Source organism: Schistocerca serialis, chromosome 7 (genome assembly GCF_023864345.2).
Source record: "Schistocerca serialis cubense isolate TAMUIC-IGC-003099 chromosome 7, iqSchSeri2.2, whole genome shotgun sequence".
Lineage (NCBI taxonomy): Eukaryota > Metazoa > Arthropoda > Insecta > Orthoptera > Acrididae > Schistocerca > Schistocerca serialis.
In genome coordinates, this window is record NC_064644.1 from 324,302,488 (window position 1) to 324,318,758 (window position 16,271).

General features: G+C 43.9%; 1 protein-coding gene across 2 annotated transcripts in view; it reads left to right on the forward strand.

Moving 5' to 3' along the window:
- The window catches only part of LOC126412575 (TBC domain-containing protein kinase-like protein), a 79,049-nt gene that overhangs the window by 20,958 nt on the left and 41,820 nt on the right, over nt 1–16,271 (forward strand). For both annotated transcript variants that reach the window (XM_050082221.1, XM_050082222.1), the window contains exons 5-6: nt 11,472–11,749; nt 14,123–14,272. In XM_050082221.1, the coding sequence (XP_049938178.1) occupies nt 11,472–11,749; nt 14,123–14,272 (428 nt within the window). The remainder of the gene's footprint in view (nt 1–11,471; nt 11,750–14,122; nt 14,273–16,271) is intronic.

Consider the following 16,271-nt stretch of genomic DNA (forward strand, 5'->3'; position numbering starts at 1 on the left):
TGTCGGCACTAGTACAGTGTATATCCACCTTTCGCAGCAATGCAGGCTGCTATTCTCCCATGGAGACGATCGTAGAGATGCTGGATGTAGTCCTGTGGAACGGCTTGCCATGCCATTTCCACCTGGCGCCTCAGTTGGACCAGCGTTCGTGCTGGATGTGCAGACCGCGTGAGACGACGCTTCATCCAGTCCCAAACATGCTCAATGGGGGACAGATCCGGAGATCTTGCTGGCCAGGGTAGTTGACTTACACCTTCTAGAGCACGTTGGGTGGCACGGGATACATGCGGACGTGCATTGTCCTGTTGGAACAGCAAGTTCCCTTGCCGGTCTAGGAATGGTAGAACGATGGGTTCGATGACGGTTTGGATGTACCGTGCACTATTCAGTGTCCCCTCGACGATCACCAGTGGTGTACGGCCAGTGTAGGAGATCGCTCCCCACACCATGATGCCGGGTGTTGGCCCTGTGTGCCACGGTCGTATGCAGTCCTGATTGTGGCGCTCACCTGCACGGCGCCAAACACGCATACGACCATCATTGGCACCAAGGCAGAAGCGACTCTCATCGCTGAAGACGACACGTCTCCATTCGTCCCTCCATTCACGCCTGTCGCGACACCACTGGAGGCGGGCTGCACGATGTTGGGGCGTCAGCGGAAGACGGCCTAACGGTGTGCGGGACCGTAGCCCAGCTTCATGGAGACGGTTGCGAATGGTCCTCGCCGATATCCCAGGAGCAACAGTGTCCCTAATTTGCTGGGAAGTAGCGGTGCGGTCCCCTACGGCACTGCGTAGGATCCTACGGTCTTGGCGTGCATCCGTGCGTCGCTGCGGTCCGGTCCCAGGTCGACGGGCACGTGCACCTTCCGCCGACCACTGGCGACAACATCGATGTACTGTGGAGACCTCACGCCCCACGTGTTGAGCAATTCGGCGGTACGTCCACCCGGCCTCCCGCATGCCCACTATACGCCCTCGCTCAAAGTCCGTCAACTGCACATATGGTTCACGTCCACGCTGTCGCGGCATGCTACCAGTGTTAAAGACTGCGATGGAGCTCCGTATGCCACGGCAAACTGGCTGACACTGACGGCGGCGGTGCACAAATGCCGCGCAGCTAGCGCCATTCGACGGCCAACACCGCGGTTCCTGGTGTGTCCGCTGTGCCGTGCATGTGATCATTGCTTGTACAGCCCTCTCGCAGGGTCCGGAGCAAGTATGGTGGGTCTGACACACCGGTGTCAATGTGTTCTTTTTCCCATTTCCAGGAGTGTATAAGCAAACACTGTCTCTGCGATATTGAAAATACACCCTATAGACTGATGATCGCTGGAACTTGAATTCACATGTTATCTTAAACTGTTCTGACCATCACATCTTGCTGCAATTATCACCGCACATTCATTGTCAGTCATTTCATGACATGCTGCCATGTTCACTACATACCTCGCAGTAGCCGACTCCTTCAGTTATCATGTCTATACTTGGGCAACATGCTGTAAGAAACCACAACATTTTGGCATCATAAACAACTCATCTTCAAATGGGACACCCCTCCCATAACTTGGCCACTCAGTACATGTATAAATATTTGACAAGTGGCCGTCATGTCATCGCCATAGAGCCACAAGTGGTGATCAGCAGTCTACATCTCACTGCCAATTTGAATGTGGAGTGTCAGGGGTCAAATTTATAGGGCTGTACAGAGAAAAATGCATCCACAGACTTCAGCAACTGACACCAAAATCCTCTCTTTACTGACACAACATTTAAGAGCTCAACGACCGGCATGGGCCAGTTAACTTTGTCGGTAGACCAGGGAATGATGGGGGCATGTAGCATTGTTTGATGAATCCTAGTTTCAACTGTAGTGAACTGATGAGCTTGTAAGTATGGCATATGTCCCCTGAAGCTGCTTGTCAACAAGGTTGCATCCAGGCTAGCGGCTTGGGCTGCATTCACATGGTTCTAATTAGCCCTCACCGGCCGTCTGTACTGACGTTCGATAGGTTAACACTTTGTGGATTTTTTTACAGACTGTCTACATCCTTTTCTGACATGAGAGTATCCTGATGAAAAGGTCTGTTTTAATATGACACTGTTGCACATCACCCCTCTTCAGTTACATGCAGGTAGCTCAATGGAGACTCCCCTAGATCACAACCATGTTAACTTGATGAAGTGTTTTTTTTGGAAACTGTCAGTACCCTTTATATGATCACTAAATCTTGCACCAAAAGCACAAAAACAACTGTTACTAGCACTGTAAGACGTGTAGATCCTCGTAGAATCCGTGCCTTGATGTGCTTCTGCAGTTCTGACAGCTCACGGTGAAGCATCTTGCTATTAACACCTCATCTAGTGCCTACCCATGCCTGATTGCTAGTGAGTATACATTCCATGAAATTCTCACAGATTTGTGTAAACTATTTTATATTTCAAATGCGTTATATTTTTAACAATAATTTTAATCTTTTGTTACTATGAGTTGAAGAATCCCATATAAGTTGTTTAATATAAGGAATACTGAAAAACAGATACACAGTATTATGTGTAACTGTGTAGAAAATGCTTGTAGAAAATGCTCTCTCAAGCTATCTTAAATTAGAGGCTGATCATTAAATCAAACCCTAGCAAGTTTTGCACTACTACCAAGGATAAATATCTCGTAAATTTAGAAAAGTTTACAGCTATCAAAAGGATAGATTGCTGCTCACCATAAAGATGATATGTTGAGCTGCAGATTGGCTGGAACTAAAGCCGTGCGGATTGGCCACACAGTCTTTGGTGCTATGTCACAGATTATGTGGCTCCTCCTGCCGGAGGTTCGAGTCCTGTCTTGGGCATGGGTGTGTGTGTTGTTCTTAGCATAAGTTAGTTTAAGTAGTGTGCAAGTCTAGGGACCGATGACCTCAGTAGTTGAGTCCCATAGGAATTCACACAGTTTAAACACACAGGAACTAAAATACTGTTACAGACTGAGCTTTTGGACAAAACCTTCTTCAGAAAAGAAAGGAAAATGCGCGCGCATGTGCCCCCCCCCCCCCCCCCCACACACACACACACGTAAGTAGTCAATAAGTTAACTATTTCCCATAGATAATTGACAATTTCTGTTGAAATGATGTGGAATGAATCTGTTTACTGGCTGTAAACATAATATTTTTGTGGTTTTGCCTACATGCTGGTTATTTACATATTAACAAATAGAGCAGTTGCTGAAATTTAATAAAAATGGTCTTATTAGTAATGAATGGAGAACTTAGCTTTCATGGTCAATGCTCTTAAGATTCCTTAGCTGTGAATCTTGACCCACCCTCACTGTAAGACGTAAACAACAGCGTGGAAACAACGAACCAAAGCTTATTTCTCTTCCACATACAAGCAAACAGCAGTTGAGAGCCTAAACACACATATAGAAGCAATCCTGGTACTGATACAAGCAGTTGCTGGCATTAAGTATGAATACAATATGAGGACAACTGCCTGCTGTACAGCACTTATCAAAAGGAGGGCTCTGGTAGATGGCATGTCGGCTGCTGTGCCATATGCACAAGTCGCGTGGCCCACTGCAGGCAACCTCTGGTGGCTGGACCAGGCAGATGCCTTTGGTGGAATATTTGAAGGGTGGCATGCTGGTGGCCTAGTGTCTCGGTATGTATCCATGTGTCGTGTACAGGCTTATAGCACCCCTCCCCCTTGGCAAAAGGGCTCACCACCAGTGTGAGTGTTGCAGTGATTTCTGAAACATCCACTGTCTCTGCAGCAAATGTTGCAGTGATGGCAGCAGCAGAAGGAAATTTCAGGCTGGAACCATTGAGTAGGGTGGAAGTAGCATGGGCGTAGACATGCGCAAGAGCCGCTTCTCCGTGAGGTACCGTAAGAGAGGTCCATTGACAAGGAAGGTGGTCACATCTCAACATCTGGTTCCTCAAAGTGGTTGAATAGTGCTGCTGTTGAAGGTGTTCGCAACTCTGTTGGAGGCACTGCAGACACCAGTGTTGAAGTGTCTGAAGACACCTGCCAACCCAATGGCGAAGCCATCGTGGGAAGGCCCAGCACCAGGCACAGGATGCAGTGGGGGTCGGGGGTAGTTGCTGTGGACCCCAGGACCCCAGAAGAGAGCAGGAGATGCTGACATCAGCAAGGAGGACAGCCGAGATGCCCTGCAGACCCAGGACAGACGCTGAGGGCATGGGCAGCTGTGGACCTGCAGCCCTTACTGTGGCACGAGGATGCTGCTGGTCATGATGGTGTGCCACCAGCCCTTCAGTGGTGTGCACTGTATGAGGCAGCAGCAGCCTTTACAGTTGTTGTGGACAATGGCTAGAATCCACTCTGTTCAGCAGCCAAACCCCTAAACCCGGACCGTAGAGTCAGGAGCAAGCCATGATGACGGTGGCACCGATGGGTGTTGCAGGGTAGGTATGACCATATGCTGGAAGGCACATGGCTGGACCTTGGAGCACCTTGGCCAGACTCCAAACATCCACCAGTGTAAACCTGTAGGAATTTAAGGAGCATGTCGAGGCTTTGTCTGTAGAGCCGTGTTAAATGTACTTCTTCATTTGAAGATGGAATGTATGGACAAAACTTACTGTCTCATTGTTAGATTTGAGAGGGGGGGGGGGGGGTGTCAATGGAGGAGAAGTTGTGTGGTGAATGTTTTGGTAGGTGCAAAAAAATCACAGAAGGCTTGAGACAAAAACTGTGGACCATTACCTCTGACAAGTGTATAAGGCAATCCTTTAATAGAAAAAGTTTTGGAGAGGCCCTGAATCATAGCCCCAGCTGATGATGGAGGACAATGGATTGATAACATATGTAAATTTAGAGAAAGCATTGGTAACCAACAGCCAGGAAGAATTTAGGAAGGGTCCCATGAAATCAACGTGGATGCATTCCAATGGGCATTGTGGTCTGGGACACAGAGAAAGCATTGCCAACAGCACTGTCTGTTGGGTAGCACAGTGAGAGCAGGCCGTGACAAGATGTACAATGTCAGTGTTAATGCCAGGCCAAAACATAGGTCGATGGGCTGATAAGTCTCTGAAAAGGAACTTTCTTGTGAAGCAACTTGGGGAGAGGATGGGCCGATGTGGCCGCACCTAGAATAAATTAGTGGGAGTAATAATTTTACCAAAAAATGCTTGGAGTTGTTTGATATTGTTACAGAAAATTTTACTGAAAAATACTTGGAGTTCTTTGACATTTGTGCAGCAACAGTAAGCTGTGTCCGCAGTAACTTGGTGTAAATGCTTAACCCCATACCGAGGAATGTCAAATGCCAAATACACAGTAATGCCAGGAAGAGAGTGACTTGACCAAGTTGCATTTTAACCCAGCAGTATATAAGACCATGAAAAGGTGTGCAAGTTAATTAAATGCTATTCCGTGGATGCACCCTTCGTGATGTCATTGAGATACACTCCTGGAAATTGAAATAAGAACACCGTGAATTCATTGTCCCAGGAAGGGGAAACTTTATTGACACATTCCTGGGGTCAGATACATCACATGATCACACTGACAGAACCACAGGCACATAGACACAGGCAACAGAGCATGCACAATGTCGGCACTAGTACAGTGTATATCCACCTTTCGCAGCAATGCAGGCTGCTATTCTCCCATGGAGACGATCGTAGAGATGCTGGATGTAGTCCTGTGGAACGGCTTGCCATGCCATTTCCACCTGGCGCCTCAGTTGGACCAGCGTTCGTGCTGGATGTGCAGACTGCGTGAGACGACGCTTCATCCAGTCCCAAACATGCTCAATGGGGGACAGATCCGGAGATCTTGCTGGCCAGGGTAGTTGACTTACACCTTCTAGAGCACGTTGGGTGGCACGGGTACATGCGGACGTGCATTGTCCTGTTGGAACAGCAAGTTCCATTGCCGGTCTAGGAATGGTAGAACGATGGGTTCGATTACGGTTTGAATGTACCGTGCACTATTCAGTGTCCCCTCGACGATCACCAGTGGTGTACGGCCAGTGTAGGAGATCGCTCCCCACACCATGATGCCGGGTGTTGGCCCTGTGTGCCACGGTCGTATGCAGTCCTGATTGTGGCGCTCACCTGCACGGCGCCAAACACGCATACGACCATCATTGGCACCAAGGCAGAAGCGACTCTCATCGCTGAAGACGACACGTCTCCATTCGTCCCTCCATTCACGCCTGTCGCGACACCACTGGAGGCGGGCTGCACGATGTTGGGGCGTGAGCGGAAGACGGCCTAACGGTGTGCGGGACCGTAGCCCAGCTTCATGGAGACGGTTGCGAATGGTCCTCGCCGATACCCCAGGAGCAACAGTGTCCCTAATTTGCTGGGAAGTGGCGGTGCGGTCCCCTACGGCACTGCGTAGGATCCTACGGTCTTGGCGTGCATCCGTGCGTCGCTGCGGTCCGGTCCCAGGTCGACGGGCACGTGCACCTTCCGCCGACCACTGGCGACAACATCGATGTACTGTGGAGACCTCATGCCCCACGTGTTGAGCAATTCGGTGGTACGTCCACCCGGCCTCCCGCATGCCCACTATACACCCTCGCTCAAAGTCCGTCAACTGCACATATGGTTCACGTCCACGCTGTCGCGGCATGCTACCAGTGTTAAAGACTGCGATGGAGCTCCGTATGCCACGGCAAACTGGCTGACACTGACGGCGGCGGTGCACAAATGCTGCGCAGCTAGCGCCATTCGACGGCCAACACCGCGGTTCGTGGTGTGTCCGCTGTGCCGTGCGTGTGATCATTGCTTGTACAGCCCTCTCGCAGTGTCCGGAGCAAGTATGGTGGGTCTGACACACCGGTGTCAATGTGTTCTTTTTTCCATTTCCAGGAGTGTAGTTGGTGCATCCCAGAACCAACATCATCAGTTGTTCAAAAAAAGTACTGAAAAATTACCAGGGTGCTAGCGACACCAAACAAAAGGGAGTGATACTGGTACAAACTGAGGGGGCATGATAATTGCGTGGAGCTGGTTAGAATCCTTATCCAGTGGAACCTGTAAATAGCCTTCAGGTAAATCAGTTTTGGAGAAAAAGTGAGCATTGGTGAGTTTAGCCAATTACTCGCCTAGACAGGGCAAAGGGTAGTTGTCAGTGATAGATTCAGCATTAACTGAAACTTTCAAGTTGCTTCAGAGACAAGTCATTGTTTTAACAATCACGAGGGGGGTAGAAAATCACTCATTGTAATAGGCTGTAAGACCCCCCAAGGATGTCAACCTATCACATTGTGATTTCACTTGATCACACAAAGCATAGGAAAAAGATACTGCCACACCATAGGTCACAGGGTAATATGTGCTGCAAAATTAATAGCATAACCTAACCTATCTGAGAAAAGAGACAAGAACTCAGAGAATCTAACTGCTGATAATGACCTGGTTGCGAATGAGGTGCATCGTATATGAAATTGAAAAACTAAAAGCCTTGAAAGCATCCAGACCAAACAAATTTCTGGTACCAGATCATCCACTACCAAAAAAGTCGAGGAACGAACCACAGATTTATACATACTGGCAGCCGTAAATAGCCCAAAATTGGAATATGCTGCTTGTTGTAACTCACCAAATGCCAAATAACCTGAGACAAAGCTGCAGATGTAAGATGTACATAAGTTTATGAGTTCAGTACAGTCACTGCTGCACCCATGTTCACTTATAAGCTGAACACTTTGTCCATCACTCGCACTCTGGTAAACAGTTTGTTATGATTCGTAAGCACTGGAGACACAGAATTAAAACCCATGTCCATGCCCGTAGAAGGGGCCTGGGAATGACACACGGATACTATATGTCCTTTTCTCCTACAGTTGTTGCAAGTCACCCAGTGCTAGTTGTTGGGCACATTGCTGTCCAGTGTGGCATGCAAATGGCTGCCACATCATCCTACCCCCAGGAATTGACCGATGTGTGATGACCAAGAACAGAAGCAGCTGCAGCAGTATCACACCAAACCTCAATCTGATCACCAGCAGCATGAGATTGAGCAGTATTTAACACTTCTGCCAAAGATGGATTCTTGCACTGTATTGCACATTGACACACCCTTGTTAGGAGCCATCTGAATGATGGCATCACAGGCCATAGATTCAGCAAAGGAATCATGATGAAAATCTGTAACAAACTGGCATGTGGAACTGAGGCTGTGAAGTTCAGCCACCCAAGCATGGTAGTACTGGTGGAGCTGTTCATGACAATAACAGAGCTCTACTCATGCTGTGATGACACATGTGCATTTATGGTGATGATTTAGCAACAACCTGCACATCACATTGAACAAAAGTGACACGTGTTCTTGGACCAGTGCTAACTGACCCAACAGCTGTTAGATCCGAGGAGAAATCCAAGAAAGAAACAAAGCATTACACATGTTCGCATCAGTGACGCCAAAAGAAGGAAGTGTTGTCGTAGTCGCTGCTTATAAACCTCTCACTCTTCAGCTGCGTTGTGATAAGGGGGAGAATGCCGTGGTTATGCTAATGGCGTGGAAGCCTGCAGAATCAGTATGGCGGATAAGTTCATGAGAGCAACTTTAAAAGCCTACAGCTGCTTGAAGAGAGATTGAAGCACTGCCGTCTCCATGGACAGAAGAATCAAAGGAACAAGGAAATAGACTGTGCATGCAGAAGTGGACACCACACTCATCTTCAGTTGACATACTGTATGGCATGAACAACAGCATGGCCATGATGACATAAACTTCATTCTTCTTCCACATACAAGTGAAAAACAGTTGATAAAATAGGCACAAACGCAGAAACTACCCAGGTACTAATACTGATACTGATGATGGTCGAAGTAGAGAGGATATAAAATGTAGACTCGCAATGGGAAGGAAAGCGTTTCTGAAGAAGAGAAATTTGTTAACATCGAATATAGATTTAAGTGTCAGGAAGTCGTTTCTGAAAGTATTTGTATGGAGTGTAGCCATGTATGGAAGTGAAACATGGACGATAAATGGTTTGGACAAGAAGAGAATAGAAGCTTTCGAAATGTGGTGCTACAGAAGAATGCTGAAGATTAGATGGGTAGATCACATAACTAATGGGGAGGTGTTGAATAGGATTGGGGAGAAGAGAAGTTTGTGGCACAACTTGACTAGGAGAAGGGATCGGTTGGTAGGACATCTACTGAGGCATCAAGGGATTACCAGTTTAGTATTGGAGGGCATCGTGGAGGGTAAAAATCGTAGAGGGAGACCAAGAGATGAATACACTAAGCAGATTCAGAAGGATGTAGGTTGCAGTAGGTACTGTGAGATGAAGCAGCTTGCACAGGATAGAGTAGCATCAAACCAGTCTCAGGACTGAAGACCACAACAACAACTAATACATGTAGTTGCTGACAGTAAGTATGAACACAATATGAGGGCAAGTGCCTGCTGCACTGCACTTGTAAAGAGGAGGGCTATGGTAGATGGTGTGGCAGATGCTGTGCAATGTGCACAAGTCATGGCCCACAGCAGGTGGCCTCTGGTGGCTGTCCCACACAGCTGCCCTGCCAGCAGTCTGGTGCTGCGGCACATATCCAAGCAGTACATACAGTGTTATGGCAGCTTTATTTCTGCCAGTACCATTGTTCTACTTTCCAAACTTTGTGTAGCTCTCCGCGTACCTCAGTAGATTAAAACTGCTGGGAAAAAGAATGTTTTAAATAAATAGCTTAGTCATTGCATAGGGGATAGTTTCCAGAATGAATATTTCGCTCTACAGTGGAGTGTGTGCTGCTTTGAAACTTTGTGCCAATTTAAAACTGGGTGCCAAACAGAGGAGAGAGATATTGGCAGAAGTGAAGTTGTGAGGGTGGGCTGCGAGCCATGCCTGGATAGATAAGTCAGTATGAGCAATGCCTGTGAAAGGTCAGGTTACAGATTTGGTTGTTTCAGTTAAGCTGCAAAATTAAATTGTAAATGTCCCATTTAATTCCTCAGTCTAATTTCCTTCAATGAGCCAGAATTTGTTCATTTCCATTGATGACTAGGTCTCACAAGATGTGCACCTATGATTATAAGGGGGGGGGGGGGGGGGGGAGGAGGGAGGAAGTACTGTGTTGTCAGTAGAGACAGAGTAACAGCAGTCTGGGTCAGTTAGGAGAGCCCAGTGACTTAGAAAGTGCATGTCACCTGAGTAACAGGTCCATCAGGGAGATTTCGACCCTCTCAAAGCTGTTCACCTCTGTCCATTGCTAATGTGATAGTGAAGTAGAAACACATAGGAACAACCACAGCTAAAATACTGACTGACAAGTGGAGTATTACAGAAATAAGTGAAGGGATTTCAAGTGAATTCCATTTACCAGCAGTCCAGGTAGCACAATGACTGACATTTGTAAGGAGTTAAAAAGAATGGGTTACAGTGGTGAAGCAGCTCCTGATAAACCACAGATTTTTGTAGCAATTTCTAAGTGACGCTTAAGGTGGTGTAAAGTCACTGTCATCCACTGAACAGTGGATGACAGGAAATCAGTGATATGTAGTGATGAATCACACTATACTCTGTGGCGGTCTGATGGCTGTGACAAATGCCTTGAGAATGTTGTTTGGAACAGCAGCCAATTTTGATCGAGCTACTCACAGTGGAATTCTACAAACCAGTTGTAAATAGTATTTTTTTTTTTTTTTTTTTTTTTTTTTTTTTTAATTTGATTGATTTCCAAAAGTTGAAGGAAATGATTTGAGCCATTGTTACTGACAAAATAACAAATTACAAAAATTGTGAAAAATTGTTAAACAAAAAACTTTGTCAAGTTTCCATTATTTTCACAGTTGTGCTTATTTAAGCACTCACTGTGAACAAAGTGTGTGGTCAGTTTCTCAACTGTTATTGTTATAGGAATAACAAATGGCAAATATTAAAACAATACTTATGTCCCATATCAGTAATGCTGTGTAGTTGTTGTTCATAAAATTTTCAAAGGTGACACTGATACCACAGTACTTGTCACTACTGCTCAGTGCGTTATAGGGCAGCCCTTGGTCTCGCTGGAGGTCTCCCCACTGTCCTCGCAGATACCGATACCAGTGTTAACGGAGTGTGAAATTTTGTGAACTATCAGGCCTCATACCTAAACTGGTGGGGAAGGGTGGCAGACTTTAGTATGTTATAAACTGCTCTGCATGTGGTGACAGCCTTTGTCCCCACCCATGAGATTACATGTTGACTTTTCGTCAGGGCGCTGATGACCTTGATGTCGGGCGCCCCCTCAACCCAACTCATCATCATCAGTGCCTAATACTGCAAACTCTGCACAGACCAATACAAGTAGTTTCCTGATTTATGAGATTTATTGTTTATAATTTACATCAAGGTTGTTTAGTTTTTGATATTTTTTTTCTTTAGTCAAAACTTATACTGTAAAATAGTTCCCGTTGCTAATGATATGTTTTCGTAGTATAGAAGTGAACATAAATATTGAGATTAGGTACTGATGGATATGTGTAAACATATGCTCTTTATTCCAGACAGTGCCCGCTGATTTCCTAGACCTTCTGTCCAAATGCCTGAATATATACACAAGTCAACGGCCAATGCCTCGTCAACTGATGTGCCATCCGTACCTTAAAGATATTGAACAGAAATCTGTTATGGAATCTGTTCCACAATCTAGACCACACCCTCTGCTGGAAAGGCCCCTAAAAGAGCTGTACCATTTGTGGAGACTGGCAGGCGGTGACGTACAGGCAGAACTGCGAAAGCAGGGTCTTATACGTACAAAACCTCCAATTCTATCACTTCCAAGGTATTTCACATCCTATTTTTATTTTTTGGATAAGTAAACTTACGTAACTTTTTTACAAAGTGAAAACAGCGAGAATTCACCAGGTTTATGACATTGGAATTGCATCCAAATGGTAATCACTAAAGCAAGAATGACTGGAGCAATTACACAAGAATAAAATAAGTAGCTGAAATTTGTAACATCTCTTGCTTTTGGGATTTCTTCACAAGGAGAAAAAGAAACATAAAAGTCAGGAAAAAGCAATTTTAAGATGTACATGTTATGTTGGGGAGGAATAATAAGTCCAGATTTTAGTTGGTGAGAGATGATGTAATTCAGGAGTTTGAAAGTAACTTTCTTAACTTACTTTTGAATTCTTTAATATTTTCTGTGTTTCTCCCAAAGAGTTTCAGTACCATTCTTTAAGTACCATATACTTTGCCTTCACTTTTTCCTATCCCTGATTGTCATCTTGCTTCTTATGTAAGAATTTTTGATAAACTAGAAGACTTAATCAACTGCTTTTTTCTTTTTCTTTTCTTTTATAAATGTGTGTTGCGTCTCTTCTCCTTTGCTTCTGTTTGAGCTGTTAGTAAGTGGATGTCCTTCTGTGGTTCCAAGCACCCACATATAACTGCTCACTCTAGTCTTCTTTCAGAATTTCACTGAACTCTTGAGCACTCATTGATAGAAGTGTTGCAGAATTACAGGCCACCTTGTTACATGTATGACAGGTATAGGACAATGGACAGCATCTACTACGTTTTATCGTTGTTGGGCACTTCCTTTATTATTCCCTTCATGAACTGAACATGAGAAAGACACATGTGTGTATGTCTCTGTACTACCACAATGTGTGTTTGGCAGCACGCAGTGTCATCTAACATGTGGTGTCACTGCCAGACACCACACTTGCTAGGTGGTAGCTTTAAATCGGCCGCGGTCCATTAGTACATTGCGGACCCGCGTGTTGCCACTGTCATTGATCGCAGACCGAGCGCCACCACACGGCAGGTCTCGAGATACGGACTAGCACTCGCCCCAGTTGTACGGACGACTTTGCTAGCGACTACACTGACGAAGCCTCGCTCCTTTGCCGAGCAGATAGTTAGAATAGCCTTCAGCTAAGTCCATGGCTACGACCTAGCAAGTCGCCATTAGCCTTACATAGCAATTGATACTTATCGTATAAAGCATGTCTCATCAAGAACGATGTATACAACAAGGCTGGATTAAAGTTAAGTATTCCAAAAGCTACGTACTTTTCTTTATAGCATTCATTACGTATCCTGTTTCAGACCTCACGCCATCCTTCGTGTGTTTATAGCGTGCATTGCGATCCCCTCAAATCACACTGTGTCGGCACTTCTGCCGACACATCATAACACATCAACTTTTAGTTGTACACTCAAATTTGAAGCATGTGTGCATGGTAGGTTTGATGAGATACAAATACATCAATACAGCCATTACATCTATTTACTTTTCTTTTTTTATTATGTTGAACTAAAAGTTACTTTATTTGGGTTGTTTGACATAATTTAATAATTGAAATACACTGAAGAGAAAACAGGTCTAAAGTGACAATAATTCCTTTTCTGGTGATAGCAAACGTGTTTCAAAAATGTAAAAATTTGCATACAGATCCAGTAAATTCAAGCTCTTGCTCCCATTGGTGCCTGAACAAACATCGTAGTTCATTTTTCCTGCACACAATTAGAGTGGAACAATATTTAAATGGTGTGAAGGTGGTTCGACGAACCCTTTGCCAGGCACTTAAATGTGAATTGCAAAGTAGCCATGACGATGTAAATGTATGTTGAAATGTATGCATGGAAATTAATTTTTGCCTCATATTGTTTGTACATGCCAAGTATTTTGTGTAGTATTTGCTCGACATATGCTCACCTCTGGTTGCACAATAAATTGTGTGTGTGTTCTTGTCAAACATGCAGTAACACATTTAGCTAGTTTTAGACTTTCTTTGAATATTTTCTCCTGAATATATTTTGGTACAGAAGTAGTGAGAAGGAAACAGGTTGACTAAGATGGTAAAAAAATTTTTTTTTTGTTTGCAATTAGGAACACCAGGACACACATCTCAGTCCAGTTACTCTGAGTGAAATTGTGTGTAACACTCTAGGTCTCTCAGCTTTGCTCCTAGATTGTCTCTTTAATGCGGCAAATTCCATCTGTCATGCTTGTCAAAACACAGTGAATTTTACAACTATAATTGTTTCACTGTCAATTGCACAGGAACTGTAACATGAGAGAAGAAACAAAATATATTAAAATAGAAGTGAAATGTTCACTATTTCGTACCATGTACAAGTAAAAGTACAATGTTTAATTTATTTATTCATTTAAGTAATTGCATATTTATCTCTCTGGCAGTCTGGTGATACTGGAAGGCACGGTGTTTGGACAGATCAGAGACCGAACTTCAATGCTGGATTTACGTGTTGTTCCACTGCCTCTGGACACACTTGTTCAGAGACTGGCACATGTACCACCAACTTCATACTACCCTCTAATTGAAGTAAAGTGAGTATGCTTCCATGTTCGCCAGAGTCATTTGAAAAATAGATATTGCAAAAGAAAAAAAACTGCTGCACATTGTTTATGAAAGAAAAAGGCATCTCTCTCTCTCTCTCTCTCTCTCTCTCTCTCTCTCTCTCTCTTTCACACACACACATGCGCGCACACACACACACACACACACACACACACACACACACACACACATTCACACTCTCCTCCCTCCCTCCCTCCCTCCCCAATGCCCCTCCCACCTAAAAGTTAGCGACTTGTTACAGTGTCTTGTGAGTCTCGTGGAAGTTCACTTTCAGAAATCTTCATTAGCTAATCAATAGTAATTTAATGAAAGTAATAATTTAATATCACAACACAGTCAAATTCACTTCTTTCGTTGATTGCACTTGTAGTTGGTCAATAGGATAGCTGATACATCACACATCAGCTCTTCACTGTTACATCACTTATAGATGTGTATTTTTCAAGTGGCAACACAGATAACAAGCATAACAACTTCACAACATAACTAAAAGTCGCTGACTGACTGACCGATATTCACACATATATGTTCAGTTTTGACTAGCTGACACAGACTTGTCTGAAAAGCACATGGTGAAACACAGATTGTTTGCATAATGAGTGCAGCTCCTGACAGACAGACTGGATTTTGTGTGACACCTATTTATAGATGTACACATTACATGATTACAAATTTAGAATACTGAGCTCTTCAATTTTAGATATTAATGTAAAAGACAGAAAAATTGAAAGGGACAAAGATACAATAGGCAGTGAAGTAAGTTTATGTAGCCACCAGTTCTGTAATTGGGCAGTAGCAGAATTATTGGTACTGTTTTGTAGAAGAGCAATTTAATGTGAAATGGGATTTGCAAAGTTCACTGAAACATTCTAGAAAGTGAAATTTTCTGTTTAGAATAATTAAGTCTTCCTGTTCTGTTGTTTGCTCTGTATCACTTTGACCAATATTTAAAACTGTTTTAATTTTATTATCAGAGGTGTTAATCTCAGATGTAATGCATGTACTTCTGGACTTTTTAATAAGTTTTATTAATACAATGCAGTAGTTTTTATAATGATTGACTGTTTGTGGATCATTACTCCTACTAACAACAAGATACATTTCCCTTTAGTAAGCCACAGCTTTTTAGATGGTTGATTACAGTTTTGTTTCAATGTTTTCTTGGGGAAACTTTTTTTCATATTTTAAACATAGCTGCACAACAGCAACGGTTCCACGTAATAAAATTATAAACAGCCGACCAGTTGCAATGGATCAAGAATTCTTTACCTAGGTTTCAACAAATATAAATTTGTCTTCTTCAGAAGGTGGCCTAAGGACAATGAACATCATAGCTTACATTAGAAAAGTATGAAACTTAAGCCAAGAATAAATTTTAACACAAATTAGAGTCTTGCATTACAGAAATATGAGAACAACGACTGGTACTTACAATTTTACGTTAGTAAGGACTAATGTACCATCGCCGTTTTTACAAATGTCGGCATAGATCCATTTGTCAAAAATGAAATATAGCCGTAGAATTAGGTTTTGTCACATAAATATAAACTAGTACATGGATCTTGCAGAGCTCACAACCGACTGAGCATAATCAGCGAGCATAGTTACTCTGAGACCAAGGCAGGTGGCGCTCATGGCGGAAGATGTTGAAATTGAAGGAACTATTCTGTATAGAAATTGTCAAATCGAGGAAGTTAAATTCACCTTTCTCATTCTGAAGTTCTTTTGTGAAGGAAATCTTCTCATGTAAACCATTGCTGAACACCTCCTGATAGCCGGTCATACGCCTAAACATTTAGAAGACACTGTTATCCTACACAGAGAAGTCAAAGGGCATAGACTGGATCTGTGGGAAGAGTTACAAATTTTCAAACATCTAGAGCTCAAGAATGGTAATATACTGAACGACCAGTTGAGCCTTGCTTGTAGACAATTTTTCGAAGCTTTAAACCTGTACTGTTTATGGTA